The sequence below is a fragment of the Drosophila gunungcola genome (assembly GCF_025200985.1).
Source record: "Drosophila gunungcola strain Sukarami chromosome 2R unlocalized genomic scaffold, Dgunungcola_SK_2 000012F, whole genome shotgun sequence".
NCBI classification, from domain to species: Eukaryota; Metazoa; Arthropoda; class Insecta; order Diptera; family Drosophilidae; genus Drosophila; species Drosophila gunungcola.
In genome coordinates, this window is record NW_026453170.1 from 1,139,373 (window position 1) to 1,163,331 (window position 23,959).

Below are 23,959 nucleotides of genomic sequence, written 5' to 3' on the forward strand. Positions count from 1 at the left end.
GCAAAAGTGTGGGCGTCTGTATGTGTTGGCCACTGTCTGTGTGTGTAAGGGTGTGTGTGTGTGTGTTAACCCATTATGGCGCCTAACATACGAATGGCGAGTGGAGTGGTCTCTCCGACATTCAGAATGATTGCATCACGAAGTACAAATTTAAACAGCGATTACCCCGCCCCCAAAACTTCAGACACGGATGCTGTCCATTCTTCAAGAGTGCAGAGAAAATATCGAATCTTTTGTTGCAATTTAAAGCCATTTTGCAAAGCTTCAATTATTACAAACAGACGTTTTATCGCCCGAAATCTTAAATTCAATTCTAAAAATTCGAAAGCTTAAATAAAACAAATTTTTCTCCATTAAAAAGCTCGCGCCTTAGAATAAAAAATCCCTAATTCTACATTTCTTAAATCTTTGTAAATCCACTTTAAAACGATATTTGTTTAATTTTGTCCAATGTTAATTACCGAACATAGCTAAGGCTGGCTGTAGGGGCTTTAAAACTTTTATTTTTACTTCAACATATATTTATGTTTCTTTTAATTAAGAAAAAATAGATCTGAAGCAATAATGTCTTTACCTAATGTTCTTGAAAATCTATCTTTACCCAAGAGTCTAAAGATTCTTTCAGTGCAAGCGGAGCTACAAGAAAGAAAGGGGGAGTGGGTGGGCTGGCAATTTCTATAAACGCTGCTAAATGCACGAGCTGCGCAGAAAAAGGATAGGAGGGCAATGGCACGAAGAGAATGCCGACTATGATTAGGCCGTATGAAAATTATAAGTTTCTTTATGTCGCTTTAATTGATGCTGCTCCGGATGCGGGGAATCTGAATCTGAGCTTTTAGCTCAGCTTGTTAGCAATATGCTGCCAGATACACAGATGCAAGGCAACACACGCGCAGCAACTCCAGATGCAAATTGCATGTGCAAATATTGTGATGGCCAAGCCGCGACTTTATGATTTATTCGCCATAATTATATGCAAATCGGGCAAATCGTGCGCCTAACGTGCAATTTAATGCGGTTTCGTTGTAAGTGCCGCCAACGGACAGCAATCGCTCCTCATTTGCCACCTCCGCTCCATTTCATCCTATCGAGTTCCGTCCCATCCCGCCCCCAGCCAATGGCCAACACCAACAACGCCAACAACTCCGTCAACACGCAAATCAACGAATGGCAACTCGAAGCCAGCTGCGAGTTGCTCTTGTGGTCGCCGCAACAGCAACATGTTGCCGCTAATTGAGGCAACACTGCAGCGACAACTTGCCATATTTCCCTGCGGTTTCTGTCGCCAGCTGCGGGGGATGGAGGTTCGGGGTGCCTGGGTAATTGGCCAAGTAATTGAAGCAAATTGGGTAGAATAGTTGCGAAAATGCGAGCGACAAGTGTGATTTCTAGGGGATCAGATCGAAAGTCAGATCAAACTCTTTTTAGAACCAACACTTCCAGAGCTGTGCCAAAAAAAGAAGAACAATTAACTATACAACATGTTATATCCTTTGTTATCTTGAATTTAATTTGTGTCCCTTGTTTTTTAAAAATTAAAAAAGGAAATGGAAATAAATTTTTAAATTTTCTTTATAAAATTATTAGGAGGCCACAATACACACTATACAACAATTTATATCCCGTGTTATCTTAAATTAAAATGATGTCCCTTGTTTTTCAAAATTAAAATGGAAATGGAAAAAGCTTTTTTAATTTTTTTATAAAATTATTAGGGTACCACAATAAATTCTCATACGAATTTAAAATGCTGACTTTTAACAACGGATTATGCATTTAAATAAGATGAGTCACGCAAAGTGGGATAGGCCAAGCAATAAATAATCACATAACTTTTAATTCAAATTGCTTTAAAATTTACATTTACAGCACTATTATACTTCTGGAATACATTTAGGAAACAAATGAGTTCTCTCATTTCAAAACCAATCAGACCTCATTGATTTGATTTAAGTATAAATTAAGATTTTGTTCAATTCCTAATGGAATTGGATTAAACATTTCATAATGCCTTACTTCCGCAACATTTTTTCAAAATCAGCTTTACTCTCTTCTATGTAAATGTTGTTGTTTGACTAATTAAAGCCCTTGCGTTGACAGTTGGAAGTGGAAGTTCTACAAGCGATCCGGGGAAATGCCCCTGAATGCAGCTGGCCGCTCTGAACGGAACAGAAACCTCCGCCACTCGTACTGCTAGATCGAATCAGAGTGGAGACACCTTCGGAGCCCCTGCGATAAGTCTGAGACCAGCCTTTGTTTGGTCGGGCAAAACACCAGACGTCATATCAGCCAGGGCAAACACACACGAGAGTTGAATGGAAATGGAAATGGAGGTGGAGGTGGAGGTGGAATGAACCGAACCCACCTGGTGCAGCGCAATTAACTCGCCTGCTCCCCATCACTCCTCGCCCGGAGGTTCCACTCCACTCCACTCCACTCCACTCCACTCCACTTATCGATTGCATTCTTACTCGTACCCATGCTCGTATTCATATCAGCGATGCACTCCGCCTGTGCCCCAATTTCCGCGGGGCGGACCGGGCGGAGGAGGGGGCGTGGCATCGCACTCTAATTGGAGTAAATTATGTTTACACATTCGGCCGACTGCAATTGGGTCACCGTGAACCAGATTGGGCAAGAATTGCTGGAGTAAGGGGAAAAGTGCTGATATGAAATGCATTTGGTGTGCTGGTGAGGGGGCTTACGTAATTAGGAATGCAGAGAAACCGAAGCTGTGTAGTGTCATCGGGGGATTCCAAGCCGACGCCGTGGAATACTTAATTAGTTCTCGCGCTTATATTAATGGGTCGTTTATTTAGAGTGGAAAAGTTATCTAATGGGCGGCAGCATTTAAATGTCAGCAGGAAATGCAGGAGTTATGAGTCGACTTCGAGTCCGAGATAGAGCATCTAAAAATAAACGGAAAACCAAACAGGTTCCTTTCGCCGGATCACCGAACGGTGAGTCACAGCAGCTAGAACGGCGATTGGAGGAAAAGCAGCGCCTGAGCGCACCCTCCCAGCCATATACTATGCACCATGCCATGTTTTGTGTTTTTCTTTGTGTAATTGCAATCTGAATTGGGCTTTTCCCCGTCTGGAAAGAGAGGCTTCCCCGCCAGCGACAAGGGAGAACTGAGCTGAGTGCCCCATGCATTGCGATTCCATTAACGAGTCGAGTTCTGGACCGGTTCTCTCTCATCCCAAAAGCCGTTTGGCCTGGCCTGGCGCTCTGCTCCGACGCCGATGATTGGTTTCGCAACGATCAGTTTTGTAGCGCAGCTGAAAACGAGCTGATCGGCGGATCGGAGGAATATATTCATTTAAATCGGTTTTCAGCCAGCAATAATAGCAGATAAGAGAAATGGCGAGCAAAGCCAGTGAGTTGTGGAGAGCCCCCTGTCCCCTCCCCCTTCTCCTCCCCCCCCACTCGCATTAGGCATTGTTCTCAAAAACGTTTCTTCCAGCGATCCTGCTTCTTCTATTAATGGTTGCCCAGACCTTCGCGCAACAGAACAACGATGCCTGGCAGCCAAGAAGCTATGGTCCACGAGCAGAACTGGGCACCCGTTCCCTGGCCACCGGCAGGAGACCCCAGAACAACCAACAGGCCCTGGAGGACGTGGAGGAGGTGGACCTCCGGAGACGCGAGCCGACCACCCCGCCGCCCACTCGGCCGCCGCCCACCTTCAGCTACATGGACCGCTTTAGCGGCAAGCTCTTCCACAAGATCGTGCGGCCGCTGCAGCTGCGCAACGTCGTCTTCTCGCCCTTCTCCCTGCACGCCCTGCTGGGCATGATCTACGGGGCATCGGAGGGCAAGACATTCCGCGAGCTGCAGCAGGTCGGCGTGTTCGGCGAGAGCCCGAGCGCCGTGGCCCTGGACTTCGAGCGAGTGATCAAGTTCAAGGAGCCGCTGGGCGCGGCCGACCTCACCCTGGCCACCAGGGTCTTCTATAACCAGCGGCTGGGGGGCATCAACCACAGCTACGACGAGTTCGCCAAGTTCTACTTCGATGCCGGCACCGAGCCCGTGGACATGGACCGCGGCAAGGAGACGGCCGCCAAGATCAACGACTGGGTGGCGGACAGTACGCGCAACAAGATCCGCGACTTGGTCAAGTCCGACGACATCAGCGGCCAGATGCAGGCCCTGCTGGTGAACGCTGTTTACTTCAAGGGCCGCTGGGAGCACGAGTTCTCCATCATGGACACGCAGCCCGCCGAGTTCCACCACACCGGCGGCCGGACCTCCCAGGTGGCCATGATGTACAACGACGACGTGTACGGCCTGGCCGACCTGCCCGAGCTGGAGGCCACCGCCCTGGAGCTGGCCTACAAGGACAGCGCCACCAGCATGCTGATCCTGCTGCCCAACCAGCGCAACGGACTGCCCAGCCTCGAGCAGCAGCTGTCACGGCCGGAGTTCGACCTCAACCGGGTGGCCCACCGGCTGCGCCGCCAGTCGGTCGCAGTGCGTCTGCCCAAGTTCCGGATCGAGTTCGAGCGGGACATGACCGAGCCGCTCAAGGATCTGGGCCTGCTCCAGATGTTCGCGCCCAGCTCGCAGGTGACCAAGCTGCTCGACCAGCCGGTGCGCGTGGAGAAGATCCTGCAGAAGGCCTACATCGACGTGGGCGAGGCGGGCACCGAGGCCTCGGCGGCTTCCTGTAAGACGCCAGCTACTTTTCGATCCCCGAACACCCTCCACTAACAATCCTCTTTTCCAGATGCCAAGTTCGTGCCCCTGTCGCTGCCCATCAAGTCCAAGGAGTTCACCGCCGACCGGCCCTTCGTCTTTGCCATCCGCGCGCAGAACACAGTGCTCTTCGTGGGTCACGTGGAGGATCCCACGCCGATGAACGCCAGAAACGAACCAAAAAGCGATGTGTACAACAAGTAATTGATGGACAGAGCCTTTCGTCGATGCATTTGTAAAAAAAACCACAATAAAGTATAACATGTATTTATGGAAAGCTGAGCTTCGATAACCTCGTGCCGCGCTGATAAGAGTAATGCGACCTCCATCGCCCATTCCGATTGAGACTTGTGCCATTCCAAGTGCTTTGTCGAGGCTAGTGGCTACGGCTATTCTGGATTCCCACCGATTGGTTTTAGCCCGCTTCTGGAAGTTGGAAAACCCGTTTGGGAGCCACCGCCAGCCTGCCGCCGTCCCCGCGTCCACAGCCCAAATTCAAAGGGGAATTCCTCAATCATTATTCAAAAAGAGCGAACTTCCTCATGCGCACTAGATCTGACTCGAGAACGCTGGGGAGAGAATGCTGGGAAAATCGGGGCGGGGGAGGAACGAGGCGGGGCACTCAGAGTACGAGATGAGTTATTGAAATACCCGCTGAAAGCTGGGCATAATTAATAGCGCTCAGTCAAGGTTGCGTACACTCAGATAAATTGGTACGAATATAGGGTTATTTACAATGATTTAATAACAAGAAAGGACGCAAACTTTGGCAAGCCGAAGTTCATATACCCTTGCAGCTATTGCAAAAATATTTTTGAAGACATTAAAATTATGATTTACCATTACTATTGTCGAAGAGCTAAAAAAAAATTAAAAAAAGCAAAGTTATAATTTTTTTTTTTTTTTTTCCGATTGTTCCTTTGGGAGCTATACGCTATAGTCGTTCTGACTGAAATTATAATACCCTTTGCAAGGGTATAATTATTTAGGTCAGCTTGGGCTTTGGCTGAGTTATACAAAATTTGCATCGCTAGATTTATTAAAGTACGTTCCCATTAAAATATTAATTCTTTGAAATTACATAGCATTAATTGTAGTTTTTGACTGATTGATCACCAGAACTCTGCTTCAGTATGCCCTTTGGATTAAAATATTACAACTGCGAAAAGAAGGCTTATTATTCTTGATCAATGAACCATCCACAAGAATCATAAGTTATTCATATCATTAGGATATATTATTTTAAACCATTGTCGATAGTTTTGCACAAATAAAAGACTTTTCTTTCTATTGGACTTTAAATTTTTACAAATTTGAAAAATGATTCATTCAAAAATTTTGTTTGTAAAATTGACTTATCAAGTTATGGCTTAACTACCCTAGAATGGCTTTATTATAAAAAAAAAATGTTTGTAGGTTTCCGTTTCGATTTTAAACTGTGTTTGAGTTGCAGTGTCGAATCGGCACACTCCAGTGAGCATCTGAACTTGAGAATTTTCAGAGCGAGATATATCCAGTTGTCCGGATAGAATCTCCCGCTCTACGTCACACCAAATCTCTCTGAGATCTTGGGAACTCTCCGTCCCTCAGACCTTACCGTATCACCAAAGACCTTCAACGGCGAGCTTTGGCAACGGAGCTCTCCAATCAATGACCTCAATGTCTCAATTTAATTTGAATTTCCATGAATGAGCGCGTAGCTCAGTTGTGTGTAAGCCACTGGATTATTAACATTAGTCGAAGCTAGGCATTCCCCAAAAACATGATGCACGGAGAGCTACTTTTCGCCCTGTTAGTGGCACTGGCATTGGCTATAGTCCCACCATTTCCAGTCGGCGCTGAGCTCTCGGCCAGATCGGCAGCCACTGCCTCAAGCCATCGCTTTGGCCTGCGTCTAACCACTAAGCTGGGATTGAGCCAGCCGGACGCAAACGTGGTGGTTTCCCCCTTGCTGATACAGGCGGCCCTTAGTCTGCTGTATGCGGGGAGCTCTGCGGATTCCGGAAGGGATCTGCGGCAGGCTCTGGAGCTGACGCACGCCAGTGGTCCCAAGGAAGCGGTTCGGGACATCCAGGCCCTCCTGTCGGACCTCAAACAGTCCGCCGCAGTTGGCTGTCGTCTGAGACTGATCAGCGACTTCTACGCCCAGCAGCGCTTCACCTTCAGCTTCCGCGATGAGTTTGAGGCCTTGGCCTCCCAAATGGGCGTTGGCTGCCACCGCCTGGCCTGGGAAAGTGCCTCGCACGCGGCCCAGGACATTAACTACTCTTTTCTGAGCCGCAGCAACTTCAGCCTGGGGGAGCTAGTGAGTGCCTCCCAACTGGAGTCCCTGGCCGAGCACAACACGCCCTTCTTACACGTCTCGGCACTCACCTTCCGCGCTCCCTGGGCCCAGTGCCTTCGACCCGGCTGAGACGCAGAGCATCAATTTCTTCGCCGGAGGCAGTCGCCCCAGGCTGGTGGAGGCCATGTTCGGCCAGCACCGCTACAGGTACGCCGAGGCTCCAGCTCTGGATGCCCAACTAATAGAGGTGCCCTTCGCCACCGCGGATCTGAGACTGCTCATTGCGTACCCAAACAGGGCGGATGGGCTGGCCCACTTGGAGCGGAAGTTGGCGCAGTCCGACCTGCAGCAGCTGAGGGGACAGCTCCAGGAGCGCAAGGTGGCCCTTACCCTGCCCAAATTCAAAGTTCTGGTCCACTCTGCTCTGGACGGAGTGCTTAAAGAGGTGAGCTAATAGCCACATAGCTTTCTATCATAGTCATTTCGTAAGAGTCATAGTAAGAACCTACTTGAATGAATGCATCCATTTGTGTACTGGAAGCTTAAAGACACAATAGGTCTAAAATTATTTCTGTCTTTAAACGATTCCCCTAAAGGACAAGATTAATAATAATATTAAACAAAATATAAATATCATCAATATCATTACTCAATCAGTTCTGAGCCTTTTAAATTATGGATAGTAATTTAGTCGAACAGAAAATAAATGAATTTTAATATTAGTTCAGAAATAAGCTCTTAACAATGAAACAAGTTTTCCTCCTGAAAAAATATTAAATGCCATTCTAATATTTAAAAGGACTAGTGAGGAGCATGACTAGCTCCACCAGAAATAGTTGGTTTCGGACACTGTCAGTTATTACTTAACAAAAACGTATCTTGCAGCTGGGGCTGGCGAAGCTGTTCACATCAGAGATCCAGCTGAGCGAGGTCTTCAGCTCCATACTGGCCAGTTCGGCTCCCCCTTTGGGAGCAGTGGTGCAGAGCAGTCTCCTGGAGCTGCAGGAGGAGGGCGGCGACGCCGGCGATTCTTTTTGTAAGTGATCATGATTCACTGTGTGGCTAAGAAGCCCTGTAACCCGCTGTTCTTCCAGCCTTCGGCGATCTGTTCCGACGAGCCCTGCCCCTGGTCATCAATCACCCATTCTTCTACGCCATCGGCAATGAGAAGACCCTGCTGCTGGCCGGCCACATCGTGGACATCTGAGTCTCTCCAATGCTTACTTAGTATTCGATTCCAATGCTAGCTCTTACCGGGGTTATCGCCTTATCATCTACGCTCGAATCACTGAAAAATAAACAGAATCACCCGTGGCAAGCCAAAGGTGAAGAATGATTTGTAAACACACACGATCTGTTTTCGGGGCCCGAGAGGTACGGCGTTGTATTGCCCGAATTTAGCGTATAAAACCGACTGCAAACAGCCTCTAAAGTCGGTCGGCGATCGCCGTGATTTTAGTTCACATTCCGACGAGCTCGGAGAAGTCTCAAGTGCGAATCAAGCGGAGCAGGAGACGCCCATCAACAATTTATGTGACGACCATGGCTGTCATCATCAGCTGCCTATTACGTAAGCCCCAATTAAACGATCTGGTTTATGCACAGCGAGAAAGCTATTGAAGTTTTTTCAGAAAATAACATGATTTAAAAGAATTAACATGCAAGTGTACTAAGTGCAAAACGCAGTATGTTTAAGAGCCTTCTAATCTGTGATTGATAACAAGGGTTTTTGTAGTTTTTTTCCTCAAAACAATTTTTCTTTAATGCTTGCTTAGTTTAATAAAATCACGTAACTAAATGTTGAGCCAATCGTGTTAACCAAATCTGATTTAAGCTCATGACCTATACATATATATTTCAACTCAGTTAATATTTGAATTGTACCGAAATCTGATCTGATATATGCATATGAGTCATACCGTTATCATTGCGATACAGAATGTTGTCGAGTCGAGTCATAGCTTGTTTCTCTCAGTGCGCACTCGATTGGCGGGGCGGAGCTTGCAAACAAATTGCCACTAATGCCATGTTTCGCGTCGATTCTTTTAGTCCTCCTAGCGTCAGTGTCGCAGGCCAAGACCGTGGGCTACGATGCCGCTGCCGATCGCAATTTGCTGGCCGCCGATCTCTACAACGCCGTGGGCGCCGATCACCTGAACGAGAACCTGGTCATCTCGCCGGCGACGATCCAGAGCTCAATGGCGCTGGCCTTCGTGGGGGCCAAGGGTCAGACGGCCTCGGAGCTTCAGCAGGGGTTGCGCCTCGGGCCCGGGGACGTGGATGCGGTGAGCCAGCGCAGCGGCAGCCACCAGCAGTCCCTGACCCGCGACAACAACTTTCGCCTGGCCAACAACATCTACATCAACGAGAATCTGGAGTTCAAGGGATCGTTCCGCGACGTGGCCCAGCGCCAGTTCGACTCGACCATCGACAAGCTGGACTTCCACCCGCCGTACAACAAGCGCACGGCGGAGGGGATCAACCGGGTGGTGGCCACCAAGACCAACGGCAAGATCACGGACATCCTCCGCCCCGAGCTGCTCAACGACCGCACCGAGGGCGTGATCGTGAACGGGGTCGCCTACTCCGCCGCCTGGCAGAAGGCCTTCCGGCTGGACAAGACCGAGAAGCGGTCCTTCCGCACCGGCAGCGGGCAGTCCGTGAAGGTGGACACCATGTGGACCCTGCAGAACTTCAACTACGCCGAGGTCAGCTCCCTGGACGCCAAGGTCGTGGAGCTGCCCTACCAGAACCCCGACTTCTCCATGCTGCTGTTGCTGCCCAATCGCAAGGACGGCCTGCGCTCCCTGCAGCAGTCGCTCTCCGGCAAGAATCTGCTGGCCGAGATCGGCGCCATGAGCCCCCACAAAGTGGAGGTGCTGCTGCCCAAGTTCAGCGTCACCTTCGCCACGGGCTTGGAGGGCCCCTTCAAAAAGGTGAGTACGATTCGGTTCTGGTATCGTGACTCTGCGAAGTTTGACTACTTGCTTGTTTCAAATACAAACTCGATTGAGATTCGATTTCGTTGTTTTGGCCAGTGTTTTGTACAGTTCTCAATAAATTATTGGTTTTGTTTGGTATTGCCGTGGTCAGTATTCATACTGCTAATCAATTTTACTTAGCACTTGTTCAGCTTTCATAAGCTTGATTTTGAGAAGACGGTAAAGCATATTATTAGAAGCACTGCGACAAATAAATTTTTAAAAGTATGAAAGTTAAATTATTTTTTTTAAGACTGTTACCTCTTGGCATAACTACAAATGTTTTGACGTTGCTTTAATTATTGAGAACAAAAAAAACTTGGGCCAATTAGTTATATTAAAATTATTATTGTTAATTATATTTAGCAATTCACACATTATCAAATTTACTTCTTTATTTATGCGATATTTACAATCTTGTAACTGAACCTATTTAAATTGTTCTCAACTAGTTGGGCGTCCACACCATGTTCTCGAGGGACGGCGACTTTAGCAACATGTACCGCATGTTTGTTAGCCATTTTATCAACGCAGTGGAGCACAAGGCCAACGTGGAGGTCACCGAAGCGGGTCTCGAGCAACCCCTGGAAACTGGCCGTAAGTAGTTACCCAAATGATTTGAGTTTTATATTAAATGCATTTATTTCTTTTCATTACAAGTGCTGAAGGGCCTTTTCTCGCGATCCAAGAAGTTCGAGGCAGACCATCCGTTTGTGTTTGCCATCAAGTACAAGGACTCGATCGTCTTTATCGGCCATATTGCTAACTACGCTTATGTCTAAAGACAAACGGTGAAATGTTGATTGTTTATAACAGCAAAATACTAGCAAAATCCGCAAAAGCCAAATAAAAGCAAAAATGCAAAACGCAAATAAAGTTAATTTATGGTCAAGTTTTGAACAAAAGATTCATCTGAGATGCTTAAGATTGTCACCCACAGAAAAAACAAGTTCTATGAAACCATTGAACGTCCTGTTAGCTTCTTAAGTCTTCTAAAAATGTGTACAAATTTAGTTTTAATTTAATTCGGGCATGGCACTCACCTTTCTAGCTCCACGGGCATTTGATTTGGGTTATCCATGCTTGAGAGGCTGAGAATATATCCGAGGTTCTTATCGCTGGCGTTTTATCAGCTGAGGTCTCTTGCCTTTGTTTTTCGCTTGATTTGCATTCATAGGTATTTCACTGGTGACACTGGGGTAGGGGGTGCTGCCTTTTGGCATTATTTATATTTATTATCTTATTTTGCGGTTTCTCGGCTGGCTGCGTTGAGGTTGTTTCCTTTAATCGCGCACATAAATCAACAAAAGCCGAACCAACTGACAACAATTTGAGCTTAGGCGTATTTATTATTTCTTGGCGCGCTCGTGCAAAAACATTTGCGGAGTGCCTGTCGATTTTTGCGGCTCCAGCGGAAACTGGTTCGCGCACCGAATTAACTTTGGCTATGGTCAGGCCCGATCTTGCGGCCTAATTGTATTTATGCATGTGGTTGGGGACATTCCGCAGGGGTGGGGGATGGGGTGGCTGGCCATTTAAAATAATTGATGCACATTTTCAGGCCGATCAGAAAACACAGACACTGCAGGCATTTCATTACTTTCTGCAAACTCCTTCTTTCGGCTACTGCACGCGACAGCTGCCCGATTTCTGGACTCCCCGTTCACGTTCACCGATCCCCGGCACTTGATAAGCCCAAAGACGCAAAGACGCAAAAGCGCAAAAACGCGGGGGCCGTCGCTGCTCCGTTGCGTTCCGTTCCCTTGCGTTTCGGTTTTGGTTTCGGTACGTTACGATCCGATCAATGCGTTCGCGCATGCGCTCTGCCGAGAGTTGAGTGGTCGTGCGAGGCGCGCAGCAGACTGACAGCCATCGCCGATCGGCCCCAAAGACGAACTCCAAAAAGTGCCGAACTCCCCTGCAGGCCGCTCTCTCACGTAGCGCTCTCTATCTCTCGCTCTCCGCTCGAATACCGGTAATCTTAAAATAACGGGTACAGATCCGGGCCCATATCTTTCTGCAATTGTAATGTCGGTTCGTCCCTTTGTTAGAACCGCTCGGTTGCCCCCGACAAGTTTTCTTTGTTTCTTCGCCTTCTGAGCGGAATTTAAAAGAGCCTCTCCCGAAAGGGGGAAGAATTGCAGCAGGTGCATGGTGCATGGTGCATGGTGCATGGCTATGTTGCAGGCACTTTTAAAACAAAAGCCACAAGTACTGCCCCTGCCAACTCGAGGGCTGTGGAAACTTGTTTTCCCGCAAACTGACAGTTCATTTAGCTAATCCCAGATCCTAGCATCCGGGACTAATCATGCGATCTTATAATGCCTCTAAATGCAATCTTTATTTGTTAACTATTCATTAAATTGCTTTTATGGTTTAAATGCATAGCATAATATCCTGTTTGGTTGTCTTTTTCAATCAAATTAAGTGGATTCACAAGTTAAGTTAAACCTTAATTGTCTTGAAATTAAACTGAAAACGGATTATTAGTACTTCATACCCCTTAAGTCCTAGATGTTCTAAAAGAATGTGGGGCTATATATATTAGTTAAAGGCTTAAATTAGGTGTACACACTCACTAGTTGTATTTAATAATTTTTTACATAGAGATATGCTTTAGAGAAAAACCGCGATTTTTAAGATAGTTAAAATAAAATAACGACTTTTTAAGCAAGCCACCTGCAATCTTTTTGAAGTAGCGGGTTCGCAGGCCTTATCGCTTTAATTGTTTTTGGTTCAACCAATTCGAAAGGTAAGCCCCTAAAAACCTCTTTAAAGGTGCGACAGTGCATCAAGTTGTCGTTAATTATATTCGGTTATTTTCTCCGACTCTTTCTGCTTAATTTTGGGGTCGCACGTTCATGTTTGTCATTTTCGAGTTAAATATTGCAATTGTCTTCGGCGGTATTCGGAGTCTTAAATGCTTCTTACCTCAATGTTTATTTTTGGCTTACGCGACCGTCGGACCACCAAGCTACAGTTTATATTATGAGCCTATCGCCGTGTAGTCAACAGGTTTCTTGTGACTTGCATATCTGATGCCCGAATACACCCGTAATTGGATTTTTACCTTAAACAATGAATTCGATTCGCCTGTCAGCGCAGGAGCGGGTCCATTCTGAACAATCATTCCCACTTCTAAGGCTTTCCGAATCGGTCGATGTGGAAATGAAGATCCATTTTCTTTCGATCTTAGTTGTGGCACTAGTTGCTCTTCAGTTTCCCCAAGCCAAAGCTCATTCTCAGGACTTAATGTCCCATTGTGTCTCGTGTCCAGATGAATTCAGGGGCCGCTTGATCTGCGCCTTCCTCAACGGCTGCCACCTGGAAATGGAGTACTGCTCCATGCTGGTTTTCAACTGTGCGCGTCTGCAGCACCGTAGACACAGTGAGTATCCCACTTACGACGTGATAAGATAGCCCACACCAGGCCGAGTTTCTTTCAGTGTTCCTGGTGAAGAACGAGGGCAAGTGCCATCCAGTGCGGGGATACAAATGCCAGTTTATGGAATTCTAAATTGTTTCGGAGGCTCTCCGCATTTATTGGTGTATGCAATGATTACAGCTTAAAGTGATTAATCTGAGTGAATGTGTAATGGTGTGCTTATTAAAACTTGACAATATGTCCGGTGAAATAGACGGCGTGCTTATCGCGGATGATGAACACAAACGGATGATCGGCCACAAAAGTCTTCGGGTCCAGGGGCAGAGACATGGGCACCCCAGCAGCATCTAAGGGGGGCAAAAAGGTGGTGGTTACATCTTGCAATTTCAGATCACCCTTTGACTTACAACTGACGCCAGCCGCCTCGCAGCCGATCTCGTTCACGTCGATGAAGGTCTTGTGCTGCACCTTGGTGATCCGAGTGCCAATGGGCGAGTCCTGGAAAATGTTGCTGAAGTCGGCTGCATCCGAGAACATGGCACTGATACCCATCTAAAAAAAGGGATTTAAAGGAAAAATCTACTAGCAAACACATTTCATGGCTGATATTACTAAAGTATTAAAGCAATACTGAACAACAATTTTCATTGAGAATTCCTGTACATTTTTAAATTATTTAACTTCTTTAAAGAAATATTTCTCAAAAATATATAAAAATGTCTGTTATGATCAAACCATAGCGCCTTTTTTAAATAAACTACAATAAAGATAAATGTAATTTAAAACCTACTCTCAGCCTAACATGGAAAAAAGAAAAAGGGCCTAAGATTTTAGAAAGGTCTAATCAAAGTAGTCAAGAGACATTCTGGAAAGGTCTTCCCTTGATGGGTTCAAAATCTAAATATTTTAATTCCTGACAGTCCCACAAAGACCTCAGTTTATGACCCCAGATTGTATCTCCCCTGGAATACCATTATAGTGACCCTTTCCTCACCTTGTGCAGCGTGGGTCGGAGGTCCGTGTCGAACTCGAACTTGAACTTGGGCAGGTAGACGGAGACACTCTGCCACTGCCAGCGCTCCTCGAGCAGCTTGAAGTCGACGCCCTTGAGCTTCTGCTCCAAGACCTGCAGGCCGGAGCGCTGGTTGGGCAGGATGAACCACATGGTCAGGTTGATGTTCTCGAAGAACAGCTCGATGGCCTTGGCGTCCAGCTCCGGATAGTCGGCGTAGTAGTACCAGTTGTCGGCGAACATCGTGGGCACCTGGACGGATTGGCGCTCGCTCAGCCAGAACTCCCGGTCCCGGGTGTCCTCGTCGTTGAAGGGTCGTGCCCAGCGGGCCTTGAAGTAGATGGCGTTGATCAGGGCCACGTTGGTGTCCGGCTCCAGGCTGTCCACCACCCGCTCGATCTTGTCCTGCGTCTGCTGCTTGACCCACCGGTTGATCCGCTCCACGGCCTCCGTTTCGCGGCTGAAGTCCAGAGGCTCCACCTCGGAGTCGAAGTACCTTTGGGCCACCTTGCGGAAGTGGTCCGAAACCTTAAGGTTCTCCCGGGTGTACACCTTGTTGGCGATCTCCAGCACGGTCTTGGACTTGATGTAGGAGTGGAGCAGGTTGTGGTAGCTCTCGGCCAGGCCATCCTTGCTCTCCTTGGCGGAGGCGTGCAGCGTTTTCTGCAGTTCCGCGGCCGTTCTGCCCTCAGCTCCGTAGTAGGCCAGACCCAGGGCCAGCTGGATGGACACCGGCGATATGATCACGTTCTCATCCTGACGGTCCGTGGCCAGGGTTTGGAAGAGCTCGGTGGCGAACAGATTCCGCTCCTTGATCGTGTTTCCATGGCCACCCGGTGCGGAGATCAGCACCCCGAGAAGAATAGCTAGGAGAATCCAAAGAGATTAGATTTCAGGAGGGGTTTTCAGCGATCTTTGGGATGGAGAGCTCACTGCTTAGCCAGTGGATCATTGCGCCTGCGTCGACACCTCGAGACTAAAAGTGAAATGGCCCTGCCACCTGTCATTTATAGCCGCCCGTCGACCAGGAATCCAGACAAAGCCACGCTAAGAACGACGTCGACTGAAGCCGCGACTGCGACTGCAACCGCGATGGAGCCTGATGCGCTTTGCATTACAAGCAGCGCCAAAGAAAAGCCGTAAAAACGGAAAGGCTAAGCTGACCGATCGGGGTTTGGAATACCCTTCGCAAATGGTTGGAGTGTTTTAATGTAAGAACAGAGATTTAAAAGAGAAAGGTAGCTGAGTACGTTTAAATTTGCCATACCAATTTAATTACTTCAATAGGTTTAGTTTCGAACTCTGAGTTTTAATAATAGCTATATTCGAATATGGCAAAAACAGTGTAAAAAGCCATATCTGCTAAAGTTGTAATATAGAAATTAATTCGGCTGACGGTTAAATAATCAACCCAATACTAATTTATTAATTCAATAATAAATGTAACAAACAAATGTATGTGATTTAATGGTATAGTTGTAAAGCCTTGTACTTTGGGTTTTTTTATAAATAAAGAAATCTACTACTAATCTAAATCTAATCTATAAAAATAAACAGAACAAGCAAATAAAGGTTACAAAAAAGAAAATGTATATTTTAATTACTAAACACTCCATAGTCTCTCTGACTTAAACAAGAGGTTTTATTTTTAGGAGCCATGAAGAGTATAAAAACAGCATAAAAAAAAATCACCAACCTAACATTGTAAAAAAACGTAATTTATATTATACATATAATAAATGTTGTAAAATAAAACAAACCTCATCCTGACAATGATACACTCGTTATTGCAGGGTATAAAAAAGAAAGAAAGAAAGAAAGGAACTTTGAGGTGGATTGGGTTCTTAACCCGAGCACCTGGTAATACTGGGAACAGTCTCAGCAGGTAATCTTTTCCTCTCCCTGGAATCGCTGCACCATTCTCGATCTCTCTGTTACTCCAGCTCTCTGTCTCTTTGTCTTTTGTTTTCTCCGGCTCTCTTCTCCGAATCTCCGGCGGTGCACTTGAGTTTTCGTTGCCCTCGCCTTCTGCACTTGTTGCCCACCTCGCGCCTCGAGTGGCCGCCTTGGGATTTACTCTGCTGTCAAATTATTTACATGCATGCTTGGACCCAACGCCAAAGCCAGAAAGGCAGAAAGGCAGGAAGGCAGAAAGCAAGGGGGAGTTGGGGATGGGGCCCTGAGATCGGGATTGCATTAACATTAACTCTAATTTCCGTCTACGGACACGAACCGAAATGTTCAGGTTTTATGGCCTTTGCATTTAATGAGTTATTTTCGTATTTGTTTAGATAATGCGTCCCATAAACAAAAAGCAGCAGGGCAAAACAAACAGCATTGCGCATAAATTGTTTATCGGGCTTGGAGTTACCACCCCACCTCCTTGTTCCAATTAACGGCAGCACGCACACACAAGTTTACGAAATCCATGAAAACCGAAAATCGAAATGAAATCTCAGCAGGCTCAGGTGAGTGCCCAAAAGAACCAAAGAAGATGGCCAATTTTTCATCATCAAAGACCTGAAGCGTAGGACTTGGGTCCGAGCAGCACTCTCCCGCTGATTTATCAAAAGTCCCGAAATTCGCCGGGATTATTTATGCACAGTTTGTGTGAAATGCTAATAAATTTTAATGGAATTTTAAAAACATGCTTTATGGACCCGGACTGGCGGACTCCGCCCCCCCCCCCCCCCCCCCAAAAAAAAAGGAAGCAGCAGAGGCACAAGGAAGCCTCCTTTTGTAAGGCTCTTTCTCCGGGTGTCATAAATTGGCAGCTTCCGTGGGTTGTTGTTGATGCCGTTGCTTTGACTGATGGGCTCCTTTAGCCCCAACGATCTTGCATAATTACGATATAGATATAAGGCGCAGAATCGAAGATCGAGGAGCTGATGGCAGCATTACAAAGCACAAAAACGAAACGCTCCAAACACTTTCAATCGGCGGCTGGGGGATTGGGGCTTCCTTAAAAGCACAAAACCAGATCCAGCTTAACCTTATATAATTTACAACCACCAGTCCGCAGAATGTGGTGAGTCTTAGTCTTAGTCTTAGTCTGAGTGTGAGTCTGAGTCTGAGTGTGAGTGTGAGTGTGAGTGTGTCCTGTCTCCTGGCAACGACCGGAGAAGCGCTGCTGATGCTGACCGTTCTGATTGAATGATTTCACTGATCGAGACAAAACATGTTAAAGATCGTGAGATGCCCGGCCACAAAAGCTCTTCGGCAGCGGCTCTTGTCTCTCCAGATACACACATCTGTCGGGGGTCGGAGAAGGGAATCTGCCAGGACACTGAACAAAAAAAGGCCCACACTTGTGACACATAAGTTTTCAGGTTCACATGTCCAATTCAGTTTGGTTTCCACTTATTTAAAGTCGCTAAAAATTAATAAACTGTTATGTTTAGTGCTGAATAACTGTACGTTATAGAGAGCACGGGTAAGTAAAAATAAAAGTACTTAAGCGTTATGTTATTTTCAACTTATTTCATTTTAATTGTAAACCATTGCGATTTTTTCCACACAGAGTTCAGATCACCGAATTATGTTAGTATGTTGCACAACACATGATGCATTAGTCGCAACGATAGCTTCTGTACGGGTTGAAGGATACTGAAGGTACTCCTTACCACAAAGAAATTAAGTTTCTAACATAACCTTCGAATCGATGCCAAATGATAATTACTTAACTGAATATATGTGGAAAAATAGTAACTGGAATAAGAAAAAAAATCTGACATTTTATTTACAAATTTTAAAAAGAATCATAAAAATCTGGTATTTAATAGATAATAAGAATAAATCTTACAAATAAATAAAGAAAATAAAAAAAAATGTATGTATCAACAAAGCTTGCTAATACATTTTAAATATACAAAAAGTATTCGCCATAATATTGTTGTAATTGTGCACGCCGTTTGAAATATGATAGCTAATAGCGGTTAGTAATAACAGTTACGGGTTTTGGTTGAATATTCCGCAATTAAAGTAGCTTGATCCGAAGATTTACCGCCAAAACGATGCACTATAAATGTAAATAGAGAATTAGCAATTTCTTTCGGTGGATCCATCATGCAACAGCAGCAAAATGCTGCGGCTGCCGCTGTTGATAAAAATAAACTTGGCAAAAACGTCTTCCTCCGGCGGAGCGGCTGCCCCGCTTCTCGGAGCCCGATCTTCGGACGCGGCTTGGAAAAGCACAAGAATGATGAGGCAGCAACACGAATTATGTGATCGCTGCTGCATCTTGGCTTTCCTGCTGGCTGTGTGCGTGCGGGTAACCCAAAACCAGTTGATGATAGAGCAGAAACCCACAGCGCCCAGCTCGCAAAAAACTCCCCAAACACCACCAAAAAATAAGTAAATACAAAAGCAGAACAAAAACAATGGCATCAATCGCTCTCGCCAGCCTTTTGTTCCCCCGCTGCTGCTGCTTTTTACAAACAATAAATTTGCACATAACTAAAACAGAATACTCGACATTTGCATAGTATCGAAGCTGTGTTCCCCAGGGGGATTCGTTTGGCCTGTGCGTGTCCGCCTGATGAAGCTGAACAATTGACGGGGCTTCCAGTGGGTCTTTTGCAGGGGCTTGTTATAAGGCTCTGATCGCAGATTGTGCGGGAGTCAAATGAGTGAGAGCTCTTGTCTAGCCAAGAGCCCGATGAGTTTGATGTTCCTAACACTCATCATTTAGACGGCGGTCCTAAAACTTATTGATTCCCTTAATACTATAGGGAATAATAAAAAAGAAACCAGAATTAATTATTCATAATTTTTATAAAAATTACTGTCCCATTTAGTTTAAAAAACCTTTCGTTTGCTTTGGAACATTTGGTAAGGCCCTAAAAACATTTTGTCGGTGCAGAAAAACAAAAAATTTCCCGTTCCAGTTTCGAGTATAGAACAATTTTGAGTTATGGAATTAAAACAGCTTGCATTTATATTTAGATATTTAATTAATATATCTCTTTTGAGGAAATTGTATCTATATTAACGAGAATCTAGAATCATCTGCTAGTCCATTTTTAAATCTTATTAGAGTATTAAATACCATACAAGATGAATAACTTTCTTCTATTTCGCAGATTTTGTTATGTTTGTGAAAGCGAAAATATTATTCAACATTGTAAAATACTCAATTTTATATAGCTTATCACAGTCATCAATTAATAAGTAATAAAAGTTTCACTGGGAGACCAGTCGGCATGGAAAACCCCTTGATAAAAGTCTTACGAGCAATGCTTTGGCAATTTAAAATAAATACTTTTAATGGCCATAAATTCTTATAAGTAATTTGCGAAACCGTCTAACGAAAGTTATCCACATAACGAAGATGGCTCTTCCGACCAGCCGTCATCTTCGAAGCGGTTTGAACACCACTCAACCGCCTCACCCGCACCACCAGCTCCTACAAAGTGGGGACAACTTTTCTACAAGTGAGGTAATTAGCTAAATGCCGCAGCCCAATCTAATCAACAGCTCCACCGAGGCACTTTAGTGAAAACCAAGAGGCGTTGGTCAGCTCGATTTAGTCTGCCGCAGATCGGAAAAACTTTCATTCAATTGCAGCGGCAGCATCAAGTGAGCAGCAAATCAAGCTTGGCGCATACGCAAATAGAGTCTTGCCACTCTTCGAACGCACACTTAAATTGAAAATTTCCAAAATTAAGAAATCATTCGAAACTTCGATATGGAAATCAAAGCCGTTTAGAATTTGTCAACTCATTTTATGCTTCAAGCAATCCATATTTTCTTCGAAAATGTCATCTCTTTATGAAAAGGTTTAAAACATTTTTGACAAAACAATTGTATATGAATTTACAAATGCACACAGTTTTCCAACTCGCAATTAATATTCAGTGAACCTTGTTTGTAAAGCAATCATTTTATTAAATCAAAGTAATTATGATTATGACTATGATTATGATTATAATTATGATTAGAAAAATACTTAAACCCATATTCGCCAATAAGCTCAAGAAATTTGGTTTTATTCAAAATGGTATGTCCGTCGAGATCTGTGGGACTTAATATGCGAAAAAATCGGGTCTTATTATGTCGATTTTCAGGGGTTTGATAAACTTGTAATTAAATTTTTTAATAGTGCCATTAAGCTCATTGCCAGGCAATAAACCTTATACTCTTTTTGCAGGACTACGGTTTAATATTGTTTTTTTTCAGTGCACTTTTCGAGACCGACTCCGAAGTCCGGCTCCCTGGCGGCGACGGCATCGTCCACTTGACCAGACGACAGACCCAACAACAACAACGCTGACAGGGACAAACGCAACAACAGCAACGGCAACAACAATAACAACAACAGCAACAACCACAGCTGCAACATGGATGACACGTCAATCTCGAGCTGCCCACTTGGTGCATGCAACTGAGAACTGGATTTGCCCATTCGAGCCGTTTCAGCCGCGACAAATTAAGCTGCAACGACCAGAACGACTCCTTGTACTTCCCATTAATTAGCACTAAAATAAACAGACCTGTGGCGAGGGGTGGGACCCCGTTGGACCCTGGCCTTTCGTTTTCTACGTTTCTACGAAATCACGGACATCTATCAGCAGCAACATGCCACACGACGTTGTAGACTGTCCGTTAAGGCATCTGACAGCCGCCTAAGCAGTCAATTGATATGCCCAAAGTGGGCACAGCCAGCATCCAACATCCAATATCCAGCACGCAGTTTCATAGAAGGGCACCAGCCATCCACCGATCCAACCAAATCGAATTCGATTGAAGATGTTGCCGAAGATGACGAAGAACGCTCCCGATTTGATAGACAACATATCAATTTGGGGTGGCTGGTGTTCACCCTGCCATTACACTTGAACAGAAATTTCTAATTCAGGAAAAAATTGAAATTTATATGGGATATTGGCTTACCCGAATAACTGGGTTGTTATGTTATCACTGTAATGGTGGCTGAAACAACAAATTATTCCGCCTTTAATTGTTTCCGTTAAGTTTTTCAGAATAAGAGATATTTAACTGATATGGAATCTAAATAGTCACATACTAATAATTATAAATATCTGGAGATTACTAAATGGATATACATTAATAATAAAAGACATACATGTTTCTAATAAGTAAGTAATTCGATAGCAACTACTTTTTTTTCCTGTGTGCACGCCTCGAGTAATATTTGGGCAACCTTCGACGTTTATTTGTCTATCGGGCAGAAATGTGTCCATCATAAAACGTCAATTAGCTGATTGAAATCAGCGCATGCGATCCTCAATTATTTCAATTTATGGCCAACAGGAAATTGCGGCAACTGCCACTGCGCAGAACAAATGACATGATCAAGATGCCATTGCGGATTGGGCCTAGGATTGGGACTTGGCCTCGGATGGGCTCAGCCTCCAGTTCGAGGCGGGCCTCCTTCTATTTCTCCTTCTATTTCGATGGCGCTGTGCGGCTTTTGTGGTGTACTTTATGTAACGATCGCCGTTCGGGCAGCGGGAGCAGCAACAAATGTTGCAACTTTGCAATGCAAATTCTCCGGCGAAGATGCATTTGAAATGAAAATGTTTGGGCACAGCACACTCGCAGCGGGAACTGGCACGATGATGATGATGACGACGATGCCTCCAGCCCATTCCCACCGCTGAACTGCAGCGATCATCGTCCAGCAAATGGGACTGTCTCCTCCAGCAGCCCGAAACATTCTCCCTGCCGTTCTCCCTTTCTGTTTTTCAGCTTTTTTGCGTATGCTAATTTGCCTGTCAAAATGACACATCGATCTGGTGGGAGGAGGGTTCGAGAGATGCCCAAAATCTGATGGGCCTGCTGCCTGCGACTTCGAGCACCAGCCCAAAGATATGCCACGGCATTCCTTTCATTGATGACAGCCAATTTGCAGCCACAATGGATCGAAAATATTGCATGCGAGAAAAACAACAGTACACTTAGCACTGAGCCTTACAAAGCATATAAGTTTTAGGTTCCTTTAGTTTATAAACTAATTTTTCGAGGGATTGTTATTCATTCGAAGACGACAAATTGACTTAAACGATATATTGAAACCATAAGTGATTAAAAACTAAAGATATAGGATACAAACAACAAACTTTATTGAAGAAGTCGCCATATACAAAAATTAAACGTTATAAATAAATAAAAAGTTGTTATTAATTTTACCTTCCCTTTTTAGTATTTTGTGGCCAAGTCGCAAATTTAAGTGGAGCAAAGAATGACGGAGAGAGCCATTCTTTAATCGGAAATAGCTGCGTAAAAACTCGGAGCTATAAAAAACGTATGCTTGAGTACAACCTTTACACAATAATAACAGCAGATACTACACAATAACATAAGTTGAAAAAAACATCGAAAAAACGCATTGCAGTTTCAGCGGGAACAGCAAAAGAAGTTGCAACAGGAGCAGTTGCAACAATAGCATGAGCAAAATTGAACTGTCTGTCACTTTTTGTGCTGTTTTGTTCCACCATTCAACCAATCTATCGACGTATGGGCCCTGCCTAAAAGCGTGTGAATAACAACAGAAGTTTCAGGACTTCTCGCGCCTCCCCTTCTCCTAAGCCCACAAACAGTTTTTATGTAAATTCTCGCGACTCTAACCCACACACATATGAGCGTTTTAAAAGCGGATTTTCCGCCGTTTTTTACGACCCAAGAGCAGGGCTTAGGACTATTTTTGGGTTCTGCTGCGAGGTGGATGGAGTTCGCTGTCACTAAATTCACGGTTTGACACGCCTTGCCAAAATAGTTTTAGAGAGTGCGTTTTATGAGGCCCACGCAGACAGTGACGCCACACGAAAATGTGTTAATGTGCGAGATTCGGATTCGGATTAGGATTGGGATTGGGAACTCGAGTTGCAAACTGAGCCCTAAAATCTAAAGTGACACTTAAATGGGACCGCCCGAAAGTATGCAATGACATATGGAGGCGAAATGCACTATGGGCCAAACCACCATTTTTTATACCATTAATAAATTACTTGAAAATGAAGCAATATTTAATGATCGAGTTTTTAAACTGATTCTATAATAATAAAAAAAAAATGGTATGAAAAATTATTTAAACATGCCTTTTTGGTTAATATGGGAATTTTGTATTACAGCCCTTGAACTTTTCATTTATTCTTTGAAAAGATATGCTCTTGTGACTTTTTTAACAACATCTTGAAATTGGAAACAGAAAAAGTGGTCGTTTGGCCCAAAATAGAATGGGGATTTTAGACTGGACGAGGAAAATGTTTCTGACGAGAGTAAGAGTGTGGAACACGGCTAAACAATTGCAAAAGTGTAAAATGCGTTAAGCCAACTGAAATGGGAAACCCCTCGACCTCTTCCCCTCACCACACACCACCCAGCTTAGCAACTTTTGTGATGCCCCGACTGCGACTTAGTTTCTACTTTGATGGATGTAAAGCTTTTTGTTGTGCGCGAACACTGAAAAAATTTAGAAAAGATTTTAATAGAAAATCCTCCCCCTCTATAAATATCCAACAAAAACGAAATTTGTTTATTACTTTAAGCCTAAACTTTGGCAATGTAGAATAACAATAAAAGATAATAGTGAGATTTTTTTTTTAAATTTGTCTATACTGCAATATGCATTAGGAATA

General features: G+C 44.8%; 6 protein-coding genes across 6 annotated transcripts in view; 4 read left to right on the forward strand and 2 right to left on the reverse strand.

Annotated features, from left to right (window-relative positions):
- LOC128255886 (protein prickle) overlaps nucleotides 1-11,852 on the reverse strand; it is a 72,348-nt gene extending 60,496 nt beyond the window's left edge. The window contains exon 1 of the mRNA XM_052985698.1: nucleotides 11,007-11,852. Coding sequence (XP_052841658.1) covers nucleotides 11,007-11,044 — 38 coding nt within the window. The 5' untranslated portion in view covers nucleotides 11,045-11,852. The remainder of the gene's footprint in view (nucleotides 1-11,006) is intronic.
- LOC128255891 (alaserpin) lies at nucleotides 3,222-4,975 on the forward strand. Its single transcript, XM_052985704.1, has 3 exons — nucleotides 3,222-3,379; nucleotides 3,467-4,669; nucleotides 4,730-4,975. The coding sequence occupies exons 1-3, from the start codon at nucleotides 3,364-3,366 to the stop codon at nucleotides 4,900-4,902; spliced, it is 1,392 nt and encodes a 463-aa protein (XP_052841664.1). The 5' UTR covers nucleotides 3,222-3,363; the 3' UTR covers nucleotides 4,903-4,975.
- LOC128255892 (antichymotrypsin-2) lies at nucleotides 6,388-8,330 on the forward strand. Its single transcript, XM_052985705.1, is given in 4 exon segments — nucleotides 6,388-7,093; nucleotides 7,095-7,427; nucleotides 7,868-8,018; nucleotides 8,077-8,330. Coding segments are annotated over 4 exon segments (1,230 nt in total). The 5' UTR covers nucleotides 6,388-6,460; the 3' UTR covers nucleotides 8,190-8,330.
- On the forward strand, nucleotides 8,397-10,855 carry LOC128255893 (serine protease inhibitor 42Dd). The gene is made up of 4 exons (XM_052985706.1): nucleotides 8,397-8,552; nucleotides 9,032-9,918; nucleotides 10,416-10,560; nucleotides 10,624-10,855. Exons 1-4 carry the CDS (start codon nucleotides 8,525-8,527, stop codon nucleotides 10,743-10,745), a joined length of 1,182 nt encoding a protein of 393 aa, XP_052841666.1. The 5' UTR covers nucleotides 8,397-8,524; the 3' UTR covers nucleotides 10,746-10,855.
- An 836-nt stretch (nucleotides 11,853-12,688) lies between the features above and the next one.
- LOC128255895 (uncharacterized) lies at nucleotides 12,689-13,695 on the forward strand. The gene is made up of 2 exons (XM_052985709.1): nucleotides 12,689-13,351; nucleotides 13,410-13,695. The coding sequence occupies exons 1-2, from the start codon at nucleotides 13,042-13,044 to the stop codon at nucleotides 13,478-13,480; spliced, it is 381 nt and encodes a 126-aa protein (XP_052841669.1). The 5' UTR covers nucleotides 12,689-13,041; the 3' UTR covers nucleotides 13,481-13,695.
- LOC128255894 (serine protease inhibitor 42Dd) lies at nucleotides 13,466-15,453 on the reverse strand. Its single transcript, XM_052985708.1, has 4 exons — nucleotides 15,294-15,453; nucleotides 14,343-15,226; nucleotides 13,756-13,900; nucleotides 13,466-13,695 (listed from the first exon to the last, which is right to left on the reverse strand). The coding sequence occupies exons 1-4, from the start codon at nucleotides 15,310-15,312 to the stop codon at nucleotides 13,571-13,573; spliced, it is 1,173 nt and encodes a 390-aa protein (XP_052841668.1). The 5' UTR covers nucleotides 15,313-15,453; the 3' UTR covers nucleotides 13,466-13,570.
- Between the last annotated feature and the right edge of the window lie 8,506 nt (nucleotides 15,454-23,959).

Coding starts and splice junctions, on each gene's coding strand:
- LOC128255895 (XM_052985709.1), top strand. CDS start 13,042: ATGAATTCGATTCGCCTGTCAGCGCAGGAGCGGGTCCATTCTGAACAA. Junction 13,352..13,409: donor TCTGCAGCACCGTAGACACA/GTGAGTATCCCA, acceptor AGTTTCTTTCAG/TGTTCCTGGTGAAGAACGAG.
- LOC128255894 (XM_052985708.1), bottom strand. Junction 13,901..14,342: donor TCCGACCCACGCTGCACAAG/GTGAGGAAAGGG, acceptor CCCTTTTTTTAG/ATGGGTATCAGTGCCATGTT. Junction 13,696..13,755: donor CGAGGCGGCTGGCGTCAGTT/GTAAGTCAAAGG, acceptor TGCCCCCCTTAG/ATGCTGCTGGGGTGCCCATG.
- LOC128255891 (XM_052985704.1), top strand. Junction 4,670..4,729: donor CGAGGCCTCGGCGGCTTCCT/GTAAGACGCCAG, acceptor CCTCTTTTCCAG/ATGCCAAGTTCGTGCCCCTG.
- LOC128255893 (XM_052985706.1), top strand. CDS start 8,525: ATGGCTGTCATCATCAGCTGCCTATTAC. Junction 8,553..9,031: donor CATCATCAGCTGCCTATTAC/GTAAGCCCCAAT, acceptor CGATTCTTTTAG/TCCTCCTAGCGTCAGTGTCG. Junction 9,919..10,415: donor TGGAGGGCCCCTTCAAAAAG/GTGAGTACGATT, acceptor GTTCTCAACTAG/TTGGGCGTCCACACCATGTT.